Genomic DNA, 26,077 nt, shown 5'->3' on the forward strand with positions numbered 1-26,077 from the left:
ATCTGGTAGGCTCGTGTCACTGGGCAGCTCTCGACTGTGCTTCCCTTTATAATCTGTAATGGTTTGCAAGCTATGCCACATCCGACGAGCATCAGAGCTGGTGTAGTACAATTCGATCTTAGTCCTGTATTGACACTTTGCCTGTTTGATGGTCCTTCGGAGGGCATAGCAGGATTTGAAAGCGGCAGCTCTAGCCTGTAATGCAGTGCGGATGTTGCCTGTAATCCATAGCTTCTGGTTGGGGTATGTACGTGCGGTCACTGTGGGGGCGACGTCATCGATGCACTTACGTATTGATGAAGCCAATGTGGTGTACTCCTCAATGCCATCGGAGGAAGCCAGGAACATATTCCAGTCTGTGCTAGCAAAACAGTCCTGTAGCTTAGCATCTGCTTTAACTGACCACTTTTTTATTGATCTAGTTGCTGGTGCTTCCTGCTTTAATTTTTGCTTGTAAGCAGGAATCAGGAGGATATAATTATGGTCAGATTTGCCTAATGGAGGGCGAGGGAGAGCTTTGTATGCGTCTCTGTGTGTGGAGTAAAGGTGGTCCAGAGTTTTTTTTCTTCTGGTTGCACAATAGCCCACCCAATTTACCTACCTCATCCCCATACTGTTTTTATTTATTTACTTTTCTGCTCTTTTGCACACCAGTATCTCTACCTGCACATGACCATCTGATCATTTATCACTCCAGTGTTAATCTGCAAAATTGTAATTATTCACCTACCTACCTATCATACCTTTTGCACACAATGTATAGTCTTTTTTTCTTTTTTTCTACTGTGTTATTGACTTGTTTATTGTTTACTCCATGTGTAACTCTGTGTTGTTGTCTGTTCACACTGCCATGCTTTATCTTGGCCAGGTCGCAGTTGTAAATGAGAACTTGTTCTCAACTAGCCTACCTGGTTAAATAACGATGAAATAAAAATAAAAATACAATTTAACATGCTGATAGAAATTTGGTCAAATGGATTTAAGTTTCCTTGCATTAAGGTCCCCGGCTACTTAGAGTGCTGCCTCTGGGTGAGCATTTTCTTGTTTGCTTATGGCGGAATACAGCTCATCCTATGCGGTCTTAGTGCTAGCCTCTGTCTGTGGTGGTATGTAAAACAGCTACGAAAAATACAGATGAAAACTCTCTAGGTAGATAGTGTAGTCTACAGCTTATCATGATATACTCTACCTCAGGCAAGCAATAGCTTAAGACTTCCTTAAATATTGTGCACCAGCTGATATTTACAAAAATAAATAGTTTGCCGCACCTTGTCTCACCTGATGCCGCTGTTCTATCCTGCCGGTGCAACGTATAACCAGCCAGCTGTATGTTGATAGTGTCGTCATTCAGCCATGTCTCGTGAAGCATAAGATACAGTTTTGAATGTCGCGTTGGTAGTTTAATCTTCTTTAATCTTCATCTATTTTATTTTCCAAAGATTGTATGTTTGCTAGTAGAATGGAAGGAAGTGCGTGTTTATTCGATTGTCTACAAATTCTCAGAAGGCAGCCCGTCCTTTGGCCCCTTTTTCTCCATGCAAATCACGGGAATCTGGGCCTGTTCCCGGGAGAGCAGTATATCATTCACGTCGTGCTCGTCAGACTCGTTAAAGGAAAAAAAGTATTCTGCCAGTCCGGGTTGAGTAATCGCAGTCCTGATGTCCAGAAGTTATTTATTTTTCGGTCATAAGAGACGGTAGCGGCAACATTATGTACAAAAATTATGAAACAAACAAAAAAATCACATTTGGTTGGGGACACATAAAACATCAGCTGTCTTCTCCGGCGCCATCATTACATTGTGACCATTCCTTGCATTTCAAAAATTATTTAAAAAAATCATTAAAAAATCATGTTTTTTTTCCTTGTATTATCTTTTACCAGCTCTAATGTGTTATATTCTCCTACATTAATTTCACATTTCCACAGACTTAAAAGTGTTTCCTTTCAAATGGTATCAAGAATATGCATATCCTTGCTTCAGGTCCTGACCTACAGGCAGTTAGATTTGGGTATGTCATTTTAGGCAATTATTTTTTATTTTAAAGGGTCAGATCCTTAAGAGGTTTTAAGAGAAATAAATAATAAGGGGGTCAATATAAATTGTCCAGGTAGCCATTTGAATAACTCTTCAGCAGTCTTATGGCTTGGGGGTAGAAGCTGTTCAGGTGCCTTTTGGTCCCAGACTTGGCACTCCGGTACCGCTTGCCATGCGGTTAACTAATCCCAGGGTTAACTAGTCAAAATGCCCCCTTTACAGAGCCAGGGGGGTCAATGTTGTTTCGAAACCAACACGCTGTCACAGCTGTACCAAACACTGGGACCTTAAAGACTTTTACTGTTGTTACATCCAGAATCATAATTTATTGTCTCTTTGTCAAAATCCAAATGGTCTCCAACTAATGTGATTTACAGTAAATGTGATGGCCCACGGGAATTCCTGTTCAAAATCATAAGTTTTCTTTGTTATCTGCGTAATAATTAACAGAATAATATCCTGATTGAGTTAGGAGATGGCCATCCAAAATAGAAACTTGTCAGTTTGCGAAACAAGGCGAAAGGTTCATGCAGCAGTCTGGACAGCGGGACAGCTGGAATTGGTTCCGACCAGACCTTGGGCTAGATTCAGGGCTTCATTAAATCTGGATCACAGAAGTTCAGTGTTATCGTGCGATTGAAATGTAAAGGTAATTTATGATTAAGCCGACAAATGCAGCGTTTACCATGAATGCAGTCTCTTCTAATGCCGTAACATTGCCTTTAAATTTCTATTGCGCTATAACGCTGAACTTGGTTTATGAATGTCAAATGTGGTCCCGGTGATTCACTATAGGAAGATAAAAAATGTGCACCCGTAATATGGGTCTTTCACTCCATACATTTTCCTTGACACCCAAAAGTACTTGTTACATTTTGAATGCTTAGCAGGACAGGAAAATAGTACAATTCAAGCACTTATCAACCGAACATCCTGGTCCTCCCTACTGCCTCTGATCTGGCGGACTCACTAAACACGCATGCTTTGTTTGTAAATTATGTCTGAGTGTTGGAGTGTGCCCCTGGCTATCCGTCAATAAAAAGAAAAAAAGAAAAAGGTTCTATCTGGTTTGTTTAATATAAGGAATTTGAAATGATTTATACTTTTGATACTTAAGTATATTTTAAACCAAATACTTTTAGAATTTTACTCAAGTTCTACTCAAATTTGACTGGGTGACTTTTACTTGAGTCATTTTCTATTAAGGTATTTTAACTCAAGTATGACAGTTGGGCACTTTATCCACCACTGCGAATTGGACAGATAGGCAGGGCTCTAAATAAAATAAAACAATTGGTAGCACTGGTGCTCTCAACTCAAAACAGTTAGGAGCGCCCCAGCAATCCACTAAAAGAAGATAAAAATGTTGCACCGGTAATAATATGGGTCAGATCTTTTAAACTGGTTTGGCCAGAAGCAAGTTTTCACTGTGGTAATGGTGCAACCATGACGCTATCGAATCTGCACTCACTTTGTTATCTAGGGCACTCGGGAACAACGCTACTGCGAAGCCTTAACATTTAAACAATTATTATCTGGGAGATTTGTTTTCATAGTCTCACAGTGCTCCAGAAATAAAACTCTTGGTCGCACACAGAAACATATTTCATTGCACTTTAGAGACCTGCTGATAGGCCATAAACCCCCCCCATCTACATTATGGATTGGATTCAATCCGTATCGCAGATGATCAGCGTTAAAATGTAAAGGTCATTTCTGATTGAGCCGACATATGCAGCATTTACCGTGAATGCAATCTCCGCGACCGTGGGAACATTGCCTTTTATTGTCAATAAAAGCAGGTCTTCGAGCTATAAAAGCAGGTCTTCAGCGCTATGGATTGAATAGGGCCCCAACATAAAAAACATGCATTAGCCTAACATCAATGGTTTGACTTGTGAGAGTTATTATTTCTAAAATCGATAGAGCCTACACTTTCTAGCACCACTTTGAACTAATGCGGTAGGGATAATAAGGGAGCGGTCTGTGACGCACAAGAGCAGCCGCTCACGATATGTCAGGTCATACTCAGTTACACTTCTAACACCTCCAAAACATCTGCTATGCGCTCGATCTGATTCAATCTTGGCCCGTGTTCCATTCAGTCTCCATATCTGCAACAATGAGTCACCCTTTTTACCCTCGACAATATCCCTCGGCAGGCCCTGGCCAAGACGTACATCGCACAAGATGTAGAGCAGCAGGGAGAGAGAAAGAGAGAGGTAGATAAGAGTATGAGCACAGTGAACAATGTGAGGGAGAGCAAAGTTACTTAGGAAAGAAAACAATGGAAAGAAAGATGGACAGACAAGTATTGCGGGTCTAGTCCAACCTAAAGATTCCCTTTTGTACAGGATATCATGTGATATAACTATCCCAGAAACCCAACGTGGGGGGGTGGAATAGTAGTTGCACACACTACACAGCCTTTGTAACAAGTCAAGTTTTGCCCAAAGATATTGTGTCAAATTACACTGCCAGTCAAAGGGGTCACTGTATTTACCTACACAAGCATTTCACGTTGTTATAAAAACGTAGGCCAGGATTCAATCCGTTTCTAAATTAAAAAGGGAGGCGGTGTGGTGATTGTTCAGTATGCTTTTATTTAATGTTTTTAAAGACACCACAGGTTCATCATAGTCAATCACACACATACTCACAAATACAAAAAAGGTATGGTTTCTTATGTTTTATTAAAAGTATTGTATTGGGTACCAATCTACTTTTGTTTTAAAAATCCTAAATGGTTTTGAGATTTTATTTAAAATAGGAGCCGACTTTGAAACAAACAAACTTAATGTTTAGTTAATGATGATATTAAAGTTGCATTCATTGTTTCTGGTTTTAATTGAAGGTGTTAATTGTTACTCATCGGGTCACAACTGTCTTATCAGTGGTCATAGATCATAACTCTAATAACAGCGGGACTCAGTCTTTGACACAAAGGTTCATACATCCGTATAAAAAAAAAGTTATCAAAACTCCCTGTTAAACTGGCTCAGAAGGCACATCACTGGAATCGCTCTTATTGAAGTGTTCATTCTTTTTTAGAAATTAATCAGACATCTGGCTAGCCCGCCCCGCATCCCCCCCAAACAAGAATGTGGTATCATAGTGCAACATTAAGCAGACTGTTAATGACCACATCGTGTGTTCCCTCCATACACAGCGTTCAATATTTGTATTCCTTGGGATGGCAACACAAGTGACATTTCCATAATCTAAAACATGTTATTAGATCAAGTTCAGAGCAACATAATAATAGGCAACATAATTGGGTGTGAAAGCTGTACATTAATATGGTTTCATTGACTACTATGGCACCTCAAAACTGTTTCTACAGAGACATTAAACCAATCCTTATAGTTCCAATGCAGTATAAATTCTCTAACTCTAACTGTGCCCTTTTCCATCCTCACAAAGAAAAATACGCGCAGATGTGGTTTTTACACCCTTGCAACACAGGGCTTCTTCTGTCCTTAATGCGGATTCTGTGGTTTACCCCTTCAGTCAAAGGCTCTCAGGTTCTTGAAGGGTTCTTCAGTATAAGGCTAGTTCGGTGCAGCATGCCGACACGTACAGAACAGGGAAGAAACTAAATAAGCTGGCTCAGCGTAAGCCGCTCCGCATACTTTCTATGTTCGTTTTAATGATCTGTCTAAAACGTGCATGTGTGGAGGTTATCCGTCCCTGTTAAAATGTATTTTCAGCCATTTATTATGCTGTTGACATGCAGTGCATGCTCAAATGACATGATTCAAGTTCTTGTTTTGGTCTGAGGACTTATGTTTGTGGTTTTGGTTGTATGTGTAGCTCACAGTGCTAGTTTCAGAGACCAGGATTCATGTCCCTCTTTGACGGTCTCTGACCACCACACCCAACACTAATGGCTTCGTCCTGTACACACCACCCTAGCTCATTCTCATCTCTTGTGCAGCTTAATTTTGCCCTCTGTGTCCAGCTTTTGGATAACCTCCGTCTCAAAATCAGCATTGTGCACCCCAGTTTTCCTAAACGCACCAGCGTACTGGTTGTCCTCCCAGTAGTGGTGCCAGTTCCCCTGTTGGTCAGCTCCATAGCCAAACACAGACACCTGGAGAAGGACGGCAATGTTTAGCATTACTAGTGTTATTAGCATTCTGTTTACTTTCAGCCAGGCTTGTGATACTAAAGAGAAGTCCATTTCCACTGAGAATTTACCCCCCCCCCCAAAACAAAATCTGACCGTTTCCACATCTATGTCGCAGCTCAAGTGATTCACTGGACTATGGCCTCAGTGGACCTGTTCTGACAAGGCGAGGCTAAATATACTTTTCAGCTTGCATTTACATAACAATGGCTTAGTATGAGCTTCTTCTTTTTCCCCCCAGGTTAAGTTGACTGAGAACACATTCACAATTACAGCAACGACCTGGGGAATAGTTACAGGGGAGAGGAGGGTGGATGAATGAGCCAATTGGAAGCTGGGGATGATTAGGTGGCCATGATGTTATGAGGGCCAGATTGGGAATTTAGCCAGGACACCTGGGTTACACAAAGGCAATGTTCCCAATCACTGGGGCATTGGGATATATTTTTTTTTAGACCAGAGGAGCTAATCACCTTCCACGGTTAACACCATCTCACAAAGTAACTGTGTTGATATTGCAAAGGTTGTTGATTCTGCTCTTCACAAGTCCTCAGTGTCAGCCCTGGTTATGGAAACACAGTTCCCCCCATAAAATGACACTAGAGCTTACATTAACATAATCACTGGCGAGACACTGATGCTGCTATGGAAAAACCCCTATTGATGTCAAAGGATACTCACCTCATCGCAGATGTGAAGGGCAAATATAACTGCCAGCATGCCCGTGGAAGGGTATCTGCCATGGCGCTCTGTCCACCGGTCGTGGGTGTACTTAAAGAACGCTGGATTCACCACTATAACCTGCAAACGAGAGGGTGATTAGGCTTTAACACACAAAACGAATCAACATTCATTCAATAGTTTTGCCCACCATGATAAGCCTTACCCTGTCCTTGTCAGCCTGTACCCGACCTTTCACCCTCATGTATGTCCTGAAGAAACATGCAGGGAAGACAACTATTTTATTTGACCTTTATTAAACAAGGTGGGTCAGTTGAAAACCAGTTCTTGTTTATAATGACGGCCTAGCCAAGAGGCAAAACATTGTCACGATAAAAACATGAACCTTCTAAATATAGACTAAAAGACCATTGTACTTGCCTAGGGAGCAGCAAGAGGAAACGTCCCTCCCTACATTCAGGCTCTGCTTAAAACCTACACCCCAATCCGAGTACTTCGTTCTGCCACCTCTGGTCTCTTGGCCCTTCCACCCCTTCGGGAGGGCAGCTCCCACTCACACTGTGATATGTGGTTGTCCCACCTAGCTATCTTAAGACGAATGCACTAACTGTAAGCTGCTCTGGATAAGAGCATCTGCTAAATGGCTAAAATGTCAATGTATAGACAAAGACAACAGTCACATCAAAAACAGGCTACGACAAGGTCAAAAAGCTCAACAATGAATTACGCCATCTGTTGTAGTCAGTCAGACCCATACCATGCATTAGTCAGTTGAGTGCTTTGACAAGTGTTGTTGTGGTCGGTAGATGTGTGTTTGTAGTCAGTAATTGTGGTCAGTATTGTGTGGTTGTCGTCAGTAGTTGTGGTCAGTATTGTGTGGTTGTCGTCAGTAGTTGTACATTTGGGAGTGACAGTGAAAAGCTTGGGATTGGCAAAGAGTGGACCTACGTTTTGATCTCTCCCGTCGAAAGGGCACTGGCCACCCACTGTAGATCACGGAGTTTAAAGGGCAGCAGAACTAGGTGGACCCCAGGGGCGATGTCCACTGCACTCTCAGGGTACATGAAGTGGTGCGTCGTTCTGTTGCCCACGTCGGCTTCAAACCCTGCTGTGGTGGCTTTATTCATCCTTTACAGCGAAGAGAGAACCATTGTTTCAGTTCACAGGCAGGTCATGAACCAATCTGTGCCGATGTCGCGTGCGAGGCAACAATCAGACACTGAATTAGATTTAACATGGTAGCCCTGCAGCTACTGGGCTGTAGTGTATGTGTGAATTCATTCCAAACAGTCAACCTGATTTAACTAAGTATAGTCTTAATTGAGCTCATCTGGCATGCCTTACTGGTTTCAGGGGATATGGTAATTGGGTCAGGTGGTTTGACGATTGTCTGGAACTGAAGCCTGGTCACTGGTTCCTCAGGCTCAGTATGCCTAATCCTGCCAAGGTGAATGGTTGTGGGTTGTTTGGATCATGGTGGGGTTGTGTAATGCCACCTCCACGCCTTTTAGACTGTTGGTGTTAAGGCCAATTTACTGTGGTAATGGCCATGATGTGATAATCATGCTCGTTTGGACTATGTATTTGCATAGAAGTAGTTAAGGTTATTTAATGGTTGTTTTGACTGATGGATTGGTTGTGTTGGGTCTAGTGTTGCACGGTATACCGATACGTCGGTGCTTTTTCATACTAGAACATGAAAACCGGTTCGGTACTAATATTTGTGTTACTTTAGGTACCTCTGTCAAATGTGTCTCACGGATCAAGTCTGTCTACAGCGCACCTAGCCTGCACTGGGAGTCTAGGCTGTATCATGTTAGCTTCTCACTCATGCTGAACCAAAGTGAATACACTTCAATAATGCGACACGGCATCTTAAAACTGTTAACTACTGTTTATAAAACAATGTCCATATAGGCTAGAACACGTTACAATGCAAGATACCGGTAGCTTCCAGCTCTGTCAGGCCAACTTTTCTTGCTAGCTTACAGCTTAAGCTACTGTAACGTCAATACACTACCCTAGTACTTTGTGTGCAAACCATAACGCAAAATGTTGGATTTCAAAGCTGATCGCTACCAAAACATAATTCATTCACTTGGTCTCTAACTTCTCTCCAAAAGACTATCTATTCCCTCAGCGAACTGAAACGGTGTGTGTAGGGCTCTGATGGGCCGCCTCCACCCCTATTGCCTCATGAATGATGTCATTACTGGTTATAGAGACAGTGCACACTTCTTTAAAATAAGCTATTTCTATGCAAATGCTGTTGATCAGTGCAATAAATTAAGTCCCAAATAGAAGGGAAACAGATTGCTTGTCAACTGTTCCCCCATGAAATCAGCCAAAATTAGTTCAATACATGCACACTCCTATTGAATATGCATTCACCTGTATTGTGAATAGGCCTAGGCTACATCATGATTTACCCTGCTTATCAAGTGATGTATCATTCAAATAAATGATTACCGTTATGTGGTTATTGTTTTTAGGAAAGTCAAATTAATTGTATGATTGTATAAATGATTAATTAATGCATACATACATTGCTGTCTCTGAAAATGTTTTACATACATCTTTTTGAATGTAATGTTGTTGAACTCAAAACATGCCCAACGATTGAACAGAGCAGTAGCAGAGTTTAAAAAACTAGTTAGGTCATACCTTATGACACGGTTATGTGAGTCTATCAAGGAGCCGTATTGAGAGCCGAGCAGGTTTCCTGAGTTCCCCACCACTGCACACTTCCTGCACTGAGCTTGTTTGGGTTGGACATCCACGACAGGGGGAGCGATGACCTGGAACATCTTCTGGATCACGTCATATATCGTCCGCTCATCGGTAGACCGCTGCAAAGCCTGATGGGAATGTTTAAAATTCACTTTAGGTGTGGGGTGACAATGATATCTCACAGGACTAAAGCCTGAGGTCACATTTGGCAAACAAAGAAAAACAGGGCAATATATACAGTTGAAGTCGGAAGTTCACATACACTTAGGTTGGAGTCATTAAAACTAGTTTTGCTCCACAAAATTCTTGTTAACAAACTATAGTTTGGGCCTCCCGGGTGGCGCAGTGGCCTAGGGCACATCCAACCCACCAGAGACTCTGGGTTCGCGCCAAGGCTCTGTCACAGCCGGCCGTGACGGGGAGGTCCGTGGGGCAACGCACAATTGGCCTTGCGTCGTCCGGGTTAGGGAGAGTTTGGCCGGTAGGGATATCCTTGTCTCATCGCGCAATAGCGACCCCTGTGGCGGGCCGGGCGCAGTGCGCGCTAACCAGGTCGCCAGGTGCACAGTGTTTCCTCTGACACATTGGTGCGGCTGGCTTCCGGGTTGGATGTGCGCTGTGTTAAGAAGCAGTGCGGCTTGGTTGGGTAGTGTTTCGGAGGACGCATGGCTTTCGACCTTCGTCTCTCCCGTACGGGAGTTGTAACGATGAGACAAGAAAGTAGCTACTAACAATTGGATATCACGAAATTGGGGAGAAAAGGGGGTAAAAAATAATAATAATAATACTAATTTTTAAAAAACTATAGTTTTGGCAAGTCGGTTAGGACATCTACTTTGTGCATGACACAAGTAATTTTTCTAATAATTGTTAAAATGGATTATTTCACTTAGAATTCACTGTATCACAAATCATATGGGTCAGAAGTTTACATACACTAAGTTGACTGTGCCTTTTAAACAGCTTGGAAAATTCCAGAAAATGATGTCATGGCTTTAGAAGCTTCTGATAGGCTAATTGACATAATGAATCAATTGGAAATGTAACTGTGGACGTATTTCAAGGCCTACCTTCAAACTCAGTGCCTTTTTGCTTGACATCATGGGAAAATCAAAAGAAATCAGCCAAGACCTCCAAAAATTGTAGACCTCCAAGTCTGGTTCATCCTTGGGAGCAATTTCCAAATGCCTGAAGGTACCGTGTTCATCTGTACAAACAATAGTACGGAAGTATAAACACCATGGGACCACGCAGGCGTCATACCGCTTAGGAAGGTCACGCTTTCGGTCTCCTAGAGATTAACGTACTATGGTGCTAAAAGTGCAAATAAATCCCAAAATAACAGCAAAGGACCTTGTGAAGATGCTGGAGGAAACAGGTACAACAGTATCTATATCCACAGTAAAACGAGTCCTATATCGACATAACCTGAAAGGCTGATCAGCAAGGAAGAAGCCACTGCTCCAAAACCGCCATAAAAAAGCCAGACTACGGTTTGCAACTGCACATGGGGACAAAGATCGTACTTTTTGGAGAAATGTCATCTGGTCTGATGAAACAAAAATAGAACTGTTTGGCCATAATGACCGTCGTTATGTTTGGAGGAAAAAGGGGGAGGCTTGCAAGCCGAAGAACACAAGGTAAAACCGTGAAGCTAGGGGGTGGCAGCATCATGTTGTGGGATGCTTTGCTGCAGGAGGGACTGGTGAACTTCACAAAATAGATTGCATCATGAGGAGGAAAAATTATGTGGATATATTGAAGCAACATCTTAAGACATCAGTCAGGAAGTTAAACCTTGGTGGGTCTTCCAAATGGACAATGACCCCAAGCATACTTCCAAAGTTGTGGCAAAATGGCTTAAAGCCTCAATCCTATAGAAAATGTGTGGGCAGAACTGAAAAAGCGTGTGCGAGCAAGGAGGCTCATTACACCAGCTCTGTCAAGAGGAATGGGCCAAAATTCACCCAACTTATTGTGGGAAGGTTGTGGAAGGCTACCCGAAATGTTTGACCCAAGTTAAACAATTTAAAGGCAATGCTACCAAATACTAATTGAGTGTATGTAAACTTCTGACCCACTGTGGTGAAAGAAATTAAAGCTGAAATAAATAATTATCTCTACTACCATTCAGACATTAGACATTTCACATTCTTAAAATAAAGTGGTGAACCTAACTGACCTAAAACAGGGAATTTTTACTTGGATTAAATGTTAGGAATTGTGAAAAACTGAGTAAAATATATTTGGCTAAGGTGTATGTAAACTTCTGACTTCAACTGTACACTGGCATGGCATTCTTATCAGACCAACTATGGCAACACAGTGTGTGTATGTCCTGACCACTGCTTTTCAGTGCCACGGGAGCCATCACAATGCCAAGCTTATTTTAGTGTTGCTTTCGAAACCTTGAATGCCTCAAATTATCTTTAAATAAAACATATTGAAACATGCTCAGACTGGTGAACGGCTTATGGATGGCGAGTTCTCCTTTCTTTGCTCAGTCCCTTCAGGGAGTTTCTTTTGGAAAGTAATCACCCTGACGATTACAGTGCATGGAATCCACCGCAGTAGGTTTTAATGACATTTGGCCATGGAAGGATGGTAGTAACAGAGCACATTTAGTTTTCACTGTGTAGCACAGAGGCTGTCTTTTCCAGATGTACTGGACGTTTGCCACGGAAGAAAATGTTGACTTCAAACATTGATATTTGCAGCATGCTTGAGAGATAAGAGTAGGACTACTAAGTCCCTCATAGGAATAAAATGATAACAGATGAGTATGTGTGGGAATACACACATTTCTCATGCATGTCAGCAAATTTTTGCTGGCCACATGTCTTGATTTTATTCAAATGACTGATTATTGAATGGTGGTGAACAGGACATGCAGTGCAATAAAAAAAATATTTGCCTCCTTTCAGATTTTCTCTAGTCTTGCATATTTTTTTTAAACTGAATTTAAATCAGATCTTCAACCAAAACCTAATATTAAATAAAGGGAAACTGAGTGAACAAATAACCAAATGATGCTTATTTCATTCATTTAATAAACAACACCCAATGCCCCTGTGCGAAAAGTAAGAGAGTACCACAGTATGTGTCATAATACCCATAAAACTTAGCGGTCAAACAATGAATAAATGAGCTACATTTCTTTAAATTGAAAATGCTGTGAACTGTATTGTGCAAGTTTTAAATTGACACAAAACCTGTTAGCAAAGGTGTCAGCGAAAGATGACGTGCAGGAGTTTGCAGGGATTTGTGGTCTTGCATGATGCCTACTTTGATGCTTATTAGAGCACATTGATAAAAGTCACCTTGTCCGAGACAGATAAACAGGGTAAACATACACAAAAAAAACAGTTTCTAAAATTCCCCATGGGAAAAATGAATGGTGGAAAAACGATTGGAACCATTTCCCTGTTTGACCGCTAGGTTTAATGGGTATTATGACACCTCCACTGTTGGTCTCTATAGCCCCCTTACTCTCAATAACTGGTTGTACCACCTTTAGCTGCAATGACTGTAACGAAACGCTTCCTGTAGTTGTTGATCAGTCTTTCACATCGCTGTGGAAGAAATTTTGCCCACTCAGCGACATTTGTGGGTTTTTGAGCATGAACAGCTCGTTTCAGGTCCTGCCAAAACATCTCAGTCGGGTTTAGGTTCATTCCAAAACGTAACATTTCTTTTCAGGCTTTCTGTAGACGCACTTGTGTGTTTTGGATCATTGTCTTGCTGCATGACGTAGCTGCACTTCACAGTGGCGACCCGTCATTCAGTGCTGTTTTGAGCAACACACTTTTAGGTAAAAAAAGAAATAATAATAATTGAGTTAATAACACTGACACGGTCGCCAGGTGTACAGTGTTTCCTCCGACACATTGGTGCAGCTGGCTTCCGGGTTAAGTGGGCACTGTGTCAAGAAGAAATGCGGCTTGGCTGAGTTGTGTTTCGGAGGACGCACGGCTCTCGACCCTCGCCACTCCTGAGTCCGTACTGGAGTTGCAGCGATGAGACAAGATTAACTACCAATTGGATACCATGAAAATTGGGGAGAAAAAAGGGGTAAAAAAATTGTGCCCATCCAAGAAGGCTCAAGGTCATTGGCCACAGAATTACATCAAATCACATTATATTTACATTAGCTTTGATTGGACTGATCATGTCAACATTTACTTTCAAAGTCTTAGCTAGCAGTCATCATCAGTTGTCATCAAGTTGACAATCTACTGGCAAATCCTTTTGAAATCCTTGTCATATGAAGAGAAATAATGAAGAGAAATTATAGATAAAACGTATCGGTGCTCATCGGCCATTGTACATAAAGATTACACAACAAGTTGGCAATTGCAAATTCAACAATGAGCCGTTTGGAAGGAATCCGTGGCTAACTGCAAGCATTACAAAGAAACCACTAACATTAGCCTGCTATTCAATGGAGTGGTTGTGTTCCCCCCCCACCCCAAGTTCCCACCATAAATTCAGAGAATGCCAGACTTTGATTTCAAAATTTGCGCACAAAGGACCCCTGCGCCACCTTCACAAGGTGAGTCCAAAAATGTATTGTATGTTGCTCCATAAATTATGTAATATGCAAGGGAGAAATCTATTCTGTAGCTAAGAAAGTAATACTAAGTATATATTGTGTAGTAAGCTGTTAGTAGCCCATGTGCCTCACCCTAATCATTTGGTCTATTTTCACCAACGCGCTATTGTAAACACATCATTCGTGACCTGGTTTGTGCTTGTTTGGCTACAGCTTTGACAGTGCTACTGGTAGTATTGGTGGTGCTTGGCTTGCAAGTGCAAATTCAGCACGCACAACATTCTATAATATAATTGTGTTATTTGATGTGTCAAATTAAAAGCGTATTTAACGTGTCAAATAGTGTTATATGACGTGTATCTTTTTTGACACGCAAAGACCCAAACGGCGTTCAATGTGCCTCACCCTAATAATTTGGTCTATTTTCACCTCTTAAATTTCACCTACTGTTCTAACTTGGTGGTGCACAAATCGCCTATAACCTGTTTAGAGAAATGTAATCATTGAATATTGTAAGAGCTTTCATTGTCTGTTTATATGTCCCATTTATTTATCCTACGGTTCTAACTTGTACAGGGAGTAAACTGTAAGAATGGCCCATGTTCTGAATTCTGTCGCTGTACATTTCAAAAGTGCTGAACAAATAGTTATTGACTATGTCCGTCGTCGCTTGCTCATTGTCTTAAATCGAAATGACGGATTTTTGATTGACGTCCCCTTATGCCATAGTTTGTACATCTCAATTGTCAGTAGAAACCACATTTGTTTAAGCAAGTCTGTCATTTCAGCTATGTTTTTTTAAAAGGCAGTAAATTAGGCTGAATTAACTGTTTCGATGCCAGACAAGGCTCAGATGAAAGCCAGGTGTAGCAGTGGTAAGGTGTTGAGACTGCTGTTGGGACAGTTTTATGTAGGCCCTACAGTTTGTGGGCACCATTTGTCACCGTTATTGTGCAATTAATGTATTGTTTAGTGTTGTGTAGTGGCTTTGCTGGCATGCATCCCACATTTTTTGTTTGTTTGCCCCACCAAGATTTACATGCTAAAATCGCCACTGGCACTTCAGCTCATGGATGGATTGCCTGACATTCTCCTGTAAATGATTTGATACAGAGCAGAATTCATGGTTCCTTCAACGATGGCATGTTGTCCAGGTCCTGAGGCAGCAAAGCATTCCCAAAACATCACACTACCACCACCAATTTCATCCACAGCGATGTGCGGGACTGATCAACAACTACAGGAAGCGTTTGGTTGCAGTCATTGCAGCTAAAGGTGGTACAACCAGTTGAGTGTAAAGGGGTCAATAATTTTTTCACACCGGATCTTGGGTGATACATAACACTGTGTATTAAATAAATGTAATTAGTATTGTGTTATTTGTTCAATTCGTGTTCCCATGATCTAATATCTAGAGGGTAGCAGCAGGCATAGCAAATAGTCTGGGTAGCCATTTGATTAGGTGTTCAGGGGTTTCATGGCTTGGGGGTAGAAGCTGTTTTACAAGCCTCTTGGACCTAGACTTGGCGCTCCGGGACTGCTTGTCATGCAGTAGCAGAGAGAACAGTCTATGACTAGGGTGGCTGGAGTCATTGACAATTTTTAGGGCCTTCCTCTGACACCGCCTGATATAGATGTCCTGGATGGCAGGAAGCTTGGCCCCAGTGATGTACTGGGCCGTACTACCCTCTGTAGTGCCTTGCGGTCGGAGGCCGAGCAGTTGCCATACCAGGCAGTGATGCAATCAGTCAGGCTGCTCTCGATGGTGCAGCTGTAGAACCTTTTGAGGATCTGAGGACCCATGCCAAATCTTTTCAGTCTCCTGAGGGGGAATAGGTTTTGTCATGCACTCTTCACGACTGTCTTGGTGTGCTGGGACCACGTTAGTTTGTTGGTGATGTGGACACCAAGGAACTTGAAGCCCCATCAATGAGAATGGGGGTGTGCTCAGTCCTCCTTTTCCTGTAGTCCACAATCCTCTCCTTTGTCTTGATCACGTTGAGGGAGAGGTTGTTGTCCTGGCACCACATGGCCCGGTCTCTGACCTCCTCCCTATAGGCTCTCATCGTTGTCGGTGATCATCGGCAAACTTAATGATGGTGTTGGAGTCGTGCCTGGCCGTGCAGTCATGAGTGAACAGGGAGTACAGGAGGGGACTGAGCACGCATCCCTGAGGGGCCCCTGTGTTGAGGATCAGCGTGGCGAATGTGTTGTGACCTACCCATACCACCTGGGGGCTGAGCTGTAGTTAATGAATAGCATTCTCACACAGGTGTTCCTTTTGTCCAGGTGGGAAAGGGCAGTGTGGAGTGCAATAAAGATTGCATCATCTGTGGATCTGTTGGGGCGGTATGCAAATTGGACTGGGTCTTGGGTCTCTGGGATAATGGTGTTGATGTGAGCCATGTCCAGCCTTTCAAAGGACTTCATGGCTACAGACGTGAGTGCTACGGGTCGGTAGTGGTTTAGGAAGGTTACCTTAGTGTTCATGGGCACAGGCACTATGGTGGTCTGCTTAAAACATGTTGGTATTACAGACTCGGAGAGGGAGAGGTTGAAAATGTCAGTGAAGACAATTGCCAGTTGGTCAGTGCATGTCCTGGTAATTCGTCTGGCCCTGCGGCCTTGTGAATGTTGAGCTGTTTACAGGTCTTACTCACATCGGCTGCGGAGAGCGTGATCATACAGTCTTCTAGAACAGCTGATGCTCTCATGCATGTTTCAGTGTAAATTGCCTCGAAGTGAGCATAGAAGTATTTCAGCTCGTCTAGTAGGCTCGTGTGACTGCGCCGCTCTCGGCTGTGCTTCCCACTCTTTGAAAGCGGCAGCTATTGCCTTTAGCTCGGTGTGGATGTTGCCTATAATCCATAGCTTCTGGTTGGGGTATGTACTGTGTCACTGTGGGGACGACGTCATCGATGCACTTATTGATGAAGCCAATGACAGATGTGGTGTACCCCTCGAGGAATCCTGGGAACATATTCCAATCTGTGCTAGCAAAACAGTCCTGTAGCTTAGCATCTGCTTTAACTGACCACTTTTTATTGATCTAGTCATGGGTGCTTCCTGTTTTAATTTTTGCTTGTACGCAGGAATCAGGAGGATAGAATTCTGGTCAGATTTGACAAATGGAGGACGAGGGAGAGCTTTGTATGCGTCTCTGTGTGTGGAGTAAAGGTGTTTTCCCCCCTCTAGTTACACACAGAAATTTGGTCAAATGGATTTAACCTGTTAGAGCTCTAGGGGCGCTATTTCATTTTTGGATAAAAAACGTTCCCGTTTTAAGCGCGATATTTTGTCACGAAAAGATGCTCGACTATGCATATGCATACTATGCATACAGTTTTGGAAAGAAAACACTCTGAAGTTTCAGAATCTGCAAAGATTTTGTCTGTAAGTGCCCCAGAACTCATTCTACAGGCGAAACCAAGATGATGCATCACCCAGGAATTAGCAGAATTTCTGAAGCTCTGTTTTCCATTCTCTCCTTATATGGCTGTGATTGCGCAACGAATGAGCCTACACTTTCTGTCGTTCGCCCAAGGTCTTAGCAGCATTGTGACGTATTTGTAGGCATATCATTGGAAGATTGACCATAAGAGACTACATTTTCCAAGTGTCCGCCTGGTGTCCTGCGTCGAATTCGGTGCGCAATTGCCAGCTGCTTCTACTTTACCATTTGATTCAGGGGAGAAAGCATGTGTCCAAGAACGATGTATCAATGAAGAGATATGTGAAAAACACCTTGATGATTGATTCTAAACAATGTTTGCCATGTTTTCAGTCGATATTATGGAGTTAATTTGGAAAAAAGTTTGCGTTTTGAGGACTGAATTTATGGATTTTTTTTGGTAGCCAAATGTGATGTATAAAACGGAGCTATTTCTAATACACAAGGAATCTTTTTGGAAAAACTGAGCATCTGCTATCTAACTGAGAGTATCCTCATTGAAAACATCAGAAGTTCTTCAAAGGTAAATGATTTTATTTGAAGGCTTTTATGTTTTTGTTAATGTTGCGTGCTGGATGCTAACGCTAATGCTAACGCTAAATGCTAACGCGAAATGCTAACTCTAGCTAGCTACTTTTACACAAATTATTGTTTTCCTATGGTTGAGAAGCATATTTTGAAAATCTGAGATGACAGTGTTGTTTACAAAAGGCTACGCTTGAGAGATGGCATATTTATTTCATTTAATTTGCGATTTTCATAAATAGTTAACGTTGTGTTATGCTAATGAGCTTGCTGATAGATTTACACAATCCTGGATACAGGGGTTTTTTCATAGCTAAACGTGACGCAGAAAACGGAGCGATTTGTCCTAAACAAATAATCTTTCAGGAAAAACTGAACATTTGCTATCTGAGAGTCTCCTCATTGAAAACATCTGAAGTTCTTCAAAGGTAAATGATTTTTTTGAATGCTTTTCTGTTTTTTTGTGTAAATGTTGCCAGCTGAATGCTAATGCTAAATGCTACGTTAGCCATCAATACTGTTACACAAATGCTTGTTTTGCAATGGTTGAGAAGCATATTTTGAAAATCTGAGATGACAGTGTTGTTAACAAAAGGCTAAGCTTGAGAGCTAGCATATTTATTTCATTTCATTTGCGATTTTCATGAATAGTTAACGTTGCGTTATGGTAATGAGCTTGAGTCTGTATTCACGAACCCGGATCCGGGATGGGGAGATCAGAAAGGTTAAGTTTCCCTGCATTAAAGTTCCCGGCTACTAGGAGTACCGCCTCTGGGTGAGCGTTTTCTATTTTGCTTATTGGCGGAATACATCTCATTATATGCTGTTTTAGTGCCATCCTCTGACTGTGGTGGTATGTAAACAGATACAAAGAATACAGATTAAAACTCTCTAGGTAGGTAGTGTGGTCTACATCTTATCTTGAGATACTCTACCTCAGGCGAGCAATAGCTCGAAACTTCCTTAGATATCGTGCACTAGCTGTTATTTACAAAAATACATAGTCCACAACCCCTTGTCTTACCATCACTCATCCTGCCGGTGCAGTGTATAACCAGCCAGCTGTATGTTGATATTGTCGTCATTCAGCCACGTCTCCGTGAAGCATAAGATATTACAGTATTGAATGTCCCGTTGGTAGTTTAATCTTCCACGTAGGTCATCTATTTTATTGTCCAAGATTGCACGTTTACTAGCAGAATGGAATGAAGTGGGGGTTTATTCGATCGCTTACGAATTTGCAGAAGGAAGCCCGCCCTCTGGACCCTTTTTCTCCACCTCGTCTTCTCGCAAATCATGGGGATGTGGGCCTTTTCCGGAGAAAGCAGTATATCGTTCGCGTCGGCCTCGTCAGACTCGTTAAAGGAAAAAAAGGATTCTGCCAGTCCGTGGAGAGTAATTGCAGTCCTGATGTCCAGAAATTATTTCCGGGCATAAGAGACAGTAATGGCAACATTATGTACAAAATAGGTCTTTTTTAAAAATTTACAAACAACGCAAATAAACTAACAAAAAAACACACTCGGTTGGATACCATCTTACCATTTTGTCATCACCAGACTGACTTTAGTTGCAGTATAACATTAGCTAGCTAGCTAAGATTGAGGGGAGACCTCCAGATTTTAGCTAGTTAACATTAGCATATCTTGCTATTTTTGATGAACTTTGCTACAGTGCCTTGCGAAAGTATTCGGCCTCCTTGAACTTTGCGACCTTTTGCCACATTTCAGGCTTCAAACATAAAGATATAAAACTGTATTTTTTTGTGAAGAATCAACAACAAGTGGGACACAATCATGAAGTGGAACGACATTTATTGGATATTTCAAACTTTTTTAACAAATCAAAAACTGAAAAATTGGGCGTGCAAAATTATTCAGACCCCTTAAGTTAATACTTTGTAGCGCCACCTTTTCCTGCGATTACAGCTGTAAGTCGCTTGGGGTATGTCTCTATCAGTTTTGCACATCGAGAGACTGACATTTTTTCCCATTCCTCCTTGCAAAACAGCTCGAGCTCAGTGAGGTTGGATGGAGAGCATTTGTGAACCGCAGTTTTCAGTTCTTTCCACAGATTCTCGATTGGATTCAGGTCTGGACTTTGACTTGGCCATTCTAACACCTGGATATGTTTATTTTTGAACCATTCCATTGTAGATTTTGCTTTATGTTTTGGATCATTGTCTTGATGGAAGACAAATCTCCGTCCCAGTCTCAGGTCTTTTGCAGACTCCATCAGGTTTTCTTCCAGAATGGTCCTGTATTTGGCTCCATCCATCTTCCCATCAATTTTAACCATCTTCCCTGTCCCTGCTGAAGAAAAGCAGGCCCAAACCATGATGCTGCCACCACCATGTTTGACAGTGGGGATGGTGTGTTCAGAGTGATGAGCTGTGTTGCTTTTACGCCAAACATAACGTTTTGCATTGTTGCCAAAAAGTTCAATTTTGGTTTCATCTGACCAGAGCACCTTCTTCCACATGTTTGGTGTGTCTTCCAGGTGGCTTGTGGCAAACTTTAAACGACACTTTTTATGGATATCTTTAAGAAATGGCTTTCTTCTTGCCACTCTTCCATAAAGGCCAGATTTGTGCAATATACGACTGATTGTTGTCCTATGGACAGAGTCTCCCACCTCAGCTGTAGATCTCTGCAGTTCATCCAGAGTGATCATGGGCCTCTTGGCTGCATCTCTGATCAGTCTTCTCCTTGTATGAGCTGAAAGTTTAGAGGGACGGCCAGGTCTTGGTAGATTTGCAGTGGTCTGATACTCCTTCCATTTCAATATTATCGCTTGCACAGTGCTCCTTGGGATGTTTAAAGCTTGGGAAATATTTTTTGTATCCAAATCCGGCTTTAAACTTCTTCACAACAGTATCTCGGACCTGCCTGGTGTGTTCCTTGTTCTTCATGATGCTCTCTGCGCTTTTAACGGACCTCTGAGACTATCACAGTGCAGGTGCATTTATACGGAGACTTGATTACACACAGGTGGATTGTATTTATCATCATTAGTCATTTAGGTCAACATTGGATCATTCAGAGATCCTCACTGAACTTCTGGAGAGAGTTTGCTGCACTGAAAGTAAAGGGGCTGAATAATTTTGCACGCCCAATTTTTCAGTTTTTGATTTGTTAAAAAAGTTAGAAATATCCAACAAATGTCGTTCCACTTCATGATTATGTCCCACTTGTTGTTGATTCTTCACAAAAAAAATACAGTTTTATATCTTTATGTTTGAAGCCTGAAATGTGGCAAAAGGTCGCAAAGTTCAAGGGGGCCGAATACTTTCGCAAGGCACTGTAGCTAATGACAACATTGCCATCTGTCAACATGATGATGCTGGTAAAGTTGTTTCCTACAAAATATGTGCCTACTTTAGCAATGTCATAGTACTCCCAAGCCCCTATAATGTAATTTAGACTAAACAGTCATTAGCCCTGTATAAAGTCATTATCCCCCGTTCCACATTAGAGCATCAATATGGCTGCGGCGTCTTTAGAACATTGATAACAAAGACAACGACACCACTGAGTGACCCATAAATAGTGATACAAATGTATTACATTGTACTGATGTACTAATATTAATGTACAGGACAGATATTGTTTGGGAAAGTGACAGATTCATTCATATTTTTGCTTCATATGTCATAGAATTTTTTGCTGTATAATCCTACACCTTGAACAATAAGTTGACTGTTTTTGGCCACATACAGTATATAACCACACTATTTGGCCCCTCTCATCAATAATAAACGTCTTACCAGCCACCACTTCAGGGCCAGGGGGTCCATGTTGTTGTCTCCGTCTGTGAGAAAGGGCTGCTGCTGGGGGTCATAGTGCTGAGCGAACCACTCCGAGACCTCCATGTCTGCTATGCAGGACGGACACCCACATATCCTGTCCGGGCTGGGCACCGTGGCACTCGGTGGAGCCCATGTTCGGTTAACAGCGTGCCCATGCACAGTCCTGGAGGTGGCATGGGTCTCCATCAAAGTCAAAGACAGGATGTTGTTCTTCTGAATGGTGTGGGTGGCAATCATGACAAAGAGGATCCCACCAAACAGAGCAAACAGGCACAACTTCCTCTTGGAGAGCATGACTGGACTGTTTGAGCCAGTGCCCTGGGTAAAAGGCAACCTAGACAACCTACAATTAAAGCAGGAAGCAGTGTTGATTTCTTGGCACCACTGCTCTGTGAATATACTTTGTCAGTGGAGTCGAGGGTAAGAACCAGACACATTCAGCAAATACATCAGGAATCTCCCTGTTTTTCCAGCCAGAGGGAAGGTACACTTCTTAAAATTACTGGCAAGTTATACATGTAACAAACATGCAGAATAATTAGTTGATACCAGAGTTTATAAAGGAAAGAGGGGGTTTGCTGGATTGTGACCTTGGCCTAATGTGTCCTATTTGGCCATGCTGGTCTGCCACAGGAAGAGGAGAGTGAGTTTGAGTAAAAGACTTGACCAAATACTTATGTCTGCCGCTTAAGAAGAGACACTGTCTTGCCCTGCTCAAGGCGATCGGCGAGGAAATTAAAAAGAGGAAGGTTAAAAATAGAGCCTTCGGTTTCCAAACACCTTGTCCAGACCAAAGGCGGCCTCTCATTGGTTAAACCTCATGTTTCTCTCCAGAGCTCTGGTCTGCATGCGCTGCACAGCTTCCTGCTCCTAGAAGACAAACACATACAGATATCAGCATCTGAAAAAAATAAAAAAAAGATGCTTAGGAAAGAAATAAGACGGGAAGAGAAATCAATTACTCCAACAAAAACATACTGAACAGTCACCGCACCCATTGATTAAACTCCCCATCCATGCAGGGCTCAATACATAATCTTGAAAACGTCAATCAAACTCATACTGTGTGGATGGCCATACTGTGTGAGCCTTCTGTTGTTAGAACCTTTCTCCTGTTGTGGCACAGAAAGATGAAGCCTCTTTCTTCACATTGAATTCTCAGAGCACAACACGATCATCTATGGAGAGAAAAGCCAGAACAACTTGCCTCTCCGCAGGCAGTAGAAACACAATGACTAAGCCGGAGTGTCCGCTCTGCACACACGTTCATGAATAAAGTCACACGCTGGCTTTGCATTAATGCATCTCCTACAGATACACTGCCTGCATAAACTGTAGCTACAGCTGTCAGGAAACACAAATAGAAACCTTATTGCCTTTGTTAAGAGACCATTAACCATTAAGCAAGGCTTTCAAATTGATGCATGTCAAACATACCAACTCCCGTGGCCCCCTTCCAGTGGCTTTGAATCAATACTGAGCCCCCCATTTGGGGCCAGACTCAGTGGTACCAGGGATGCAGAATCACTTGCATTGCAATTACCCAGCCTGCTGACTTCCCTTACATACCTCTGCTGCTGCCTCTGGAGTCAGACCAAGTTCTGAGCCTGCTCTGGAAGTTGACTTTGCCAGGGCAGCCTGTGCCAGAAGCGTCAGCAGCCTTCTCCAATACTCATAGACGTCTAGGTTGTTTCACAAGTTTGAACATCACATTATGGCAGTTTAGCACAGTACAGGACAGTAGTATTATTCAGTAGAGAAGAGTACAGTACGAAACAGTAGAGTTAAATTCAGTGGAATACAGTACATTAGAGTAAAGTAGGGTACAATACAGTACACTAATGTACATTTTCTTATTCTACTGTGTACTCTAATGTACTTTACTCTGCTGTGCTCGACTGTAATGTGCAAATCTAAACCAAATATAGACGTCCATGTTTGGGCCAAATATAGGCCGATCTGGACCGGATGTCTGTGGACATTGCAAATCAATGCCGGTGTGGACTGTACCAAAAAAAATGGCTGGTCCGGACCAAAAAAAGTTGCCGCCGTCGGTAAATGCTTAGTGGGTTAGGAATATCTCATTTCAAAACAGGCCATCATAAATGATAATTCTTCACGTTTTACCAGTGAAATGTCCATGTCAATCCTTTGATCTCAATCAGTTGCATGGGAATATGCATTTAGATCTTAAATGACTGTTTCGTGAGTGAATAAATGCAGATTGTGTTACACTATAAGCCTTTCTTTGCAAGCCTACTTTGTTTCAATCATCGCATATATCCTGCCTATTGGTGAGCACTGTTCAGTTTTGGCCGCATGAGAAAAACATTGACAGCTTCAGATAAGAAATGACTGAGGATTCTTTGGTGTAACATATTAGAGGCCTATGGTAGAGTATATGCTATTATATCAGGTTTTGTTAGGTAAAATACAAATTCATCATTGTGATCTTGCGAGACATTGATTCAGCTTTAATCTAACTTTACTAAACAAGCACCATTGTGAGAAGTGATAATCTTCCACTTTTAATAATAATAATAATAACGTGATGAGTAGGACTATTAGGTGCAGGCAACAGATCTTGACGATGAGGGTTATTTTAAGCGATTTGAGCGCCCTTCGAATCGTGGTGCTGAAAGGACTGCACCATAACCAAGTGATCACATACAGTGGTTCCGCCTTTAAAAGTTGCGAGCTTATGCCGCGGGACTTAGAGGTACCCAGCGTCATGGCTTCATTGCTTATGAAGTTAACTTGTGAAAATTGCAATTTAGCAAGTATTTTTTTCAGTCATATCCAATACCAGGTGTATCAAACTCCATTCTTTGAATGATGCTGTGTCTGCATGTATGTATTACAATTATACACTTCAACAGTGTTTACCGCTCCTGGGACATCAATGATTACACATTGTAACTACGCAATAGACTAGAAACATGATTTAAGTAAAGGCTGATTTGTATGAATGTACTATGGTGCGAAAAGAGAAAATCAATATATATATATATTTTGTCATGGCTCCCGAGTGGATCTGCGGTCTAAGTCACTGCATCTCAATGCAAGAGGCATTACTACAGTCCCTGGTTCGAATACAGGCTGTATCACATCTGACCCTGATTGGGAGTGCCATAGGGCGGTGCACAATCGGCCCAGCGTCATCTGGGTTGGCTGAGATAGGCCGTGATTGTAAATAAGAAATTGTTCTTACCTGACTTGCCTAGTTAAATAAAGGTTCAATTTAAAAACAACTGATGGAAATGCAGCGCAATCATTAGGAGGCGAACAGTGGCTGGTGCTGAAAATGTAACTTGTTATGCAAGTGTTGCACACCAACAGATGGAGAAAACCTACACCAGTCGAGCAATTCGTTTCAACAATAATCTTCATTTTAATTTGACTTGACATACAACAAGAGGGCTGAATTGGAGTCTATTTCTTCGGAGCCTAGACCAATAGAAAATAACTTAACTGGCTGAGGTAGCCTAATAGAAGTATGATTTTTTTTATTAGTCCTACTTACAGTTGCAACTTGTCAAACATTTTGCATCCTACATAAAACAATAATTTAAAGAAAAAAAGTCTGCACGTTCGAACTAAAACAATGTAACTAATAATGAAAAGTGCACATTGGTAAATCCCAAACTAAAGTAAAAGTAATTGGAAAGGTAGATACAAATTATTTGTGACATTGTGGTTACAAGAAAGAATGTAAACAAGATGCTGTGTTTTTATTTACAGTAGCGATGGACAACTGGAGGAATTTTGAAAACAGGATTACAAACACTTGTTTTTCACATGTGTAGCCCATCATGCAAATGTTTCCTATTAGCAGGACAATAGACTTTTCATAGCCCGGCTACAGTAGTGAAAATCCCTCAACTTGCAATGTATTCGATGTGCAAGAACTCTAAAGTGTTACATTTCTAACTCAATCAGCAGTACAGTATTTCTTAATCAACATCTTTATACTTTTGTTAATAAAAAAGACATTCAAATGCGGATGTTTATTTAAACTACATTTTAGTTGCACTTCCACATGTAAAACCTTGCTGAGATAAGCAGCATTTGTGGAGAGTCAGGCGGCATTGGCGGAGAGCCAGGTGGAGAATGACACATTGAAAAGGGCGAGGAATGAGATGCTCACAATCCATGCCAGGCCC

General features: G+C 41.9%; 1 protein-coding gene across 6 annotated transcripts in view; it reads right to left on the reverse strand.

The window, feature by feature from the left end:
* Positions 1 to 4,621: 4,621 nt before the first annotated feature.
* The window catches only part of LOC110493845 (CMP-N-acetylneuraminate-beta-galactosamide-alpha-2,3-sialyltransferase 2), a 47,025-nt gene continuing 25,569 nt past the window's right edge, over positions 4,622 to 26,077 (reverse strand). For 2 of the 6 annotated variants that reach the window (XM_090205140.1, XM_090205143.1), the window contains 7 exons: positions 22,695 to 22,784; positions 21,873 to 22,257; positions 9,513 to 9,706; positions 7,797 to 7,976; positions 7,054 to 7,099; positions 6,849 to 6,968; positions 4,622 to 6,131 (listed from right to left, as the gene is read on the reverse strand). In XM_090205140.1, coding sequence (XP_090061266.1) covers positions 5,961 to 6,131; positions 6,849 to 6,968; positions 7,054 to 7,099; positions 7,797 to 7,976; positions 9,513 to 9,706; positions 21,873 to 22,208 — 1,047 coding nt within the window. In that variant the 5' untranslated portion in view covers positions 22,209 to 22,257; positions 22,695 to 22,784 and the 3' untranslated portion in view covers positions 4,622 to 5,960. Of the gene's footprint in view, positions 6,132 to 6,848; positions 6,969 to 7,053; positions 7,100 to 7,796; positions 7,977 to 9,512; positions 9,707 to 21,872; positions 22,258 to 22,588; positions 22,816 to 26,077 lie in introns of all 6 variants that reach the window. The other 4 variants (XM_090205138.1, XM_090205141.1, XM_090205142.1 and 1 more) reach the window with 3 other exon arrangements.

The sequence above is a fragment of the Oncorhynchus mykiss genome, chromosome 17 (assembly GCF_057628025.1).
Source record: "Oncorhynchus mykiss isolate SJ-2025 chromosome 17, ASM5762802v1, whole genome shotgun sequence".
NCBI lineage: Eukaryota > Metazoa > Chordata > Actinopteri > Salmoniformes > Salmonidae > Oncorhynchus > Oncorhynchus mykiss.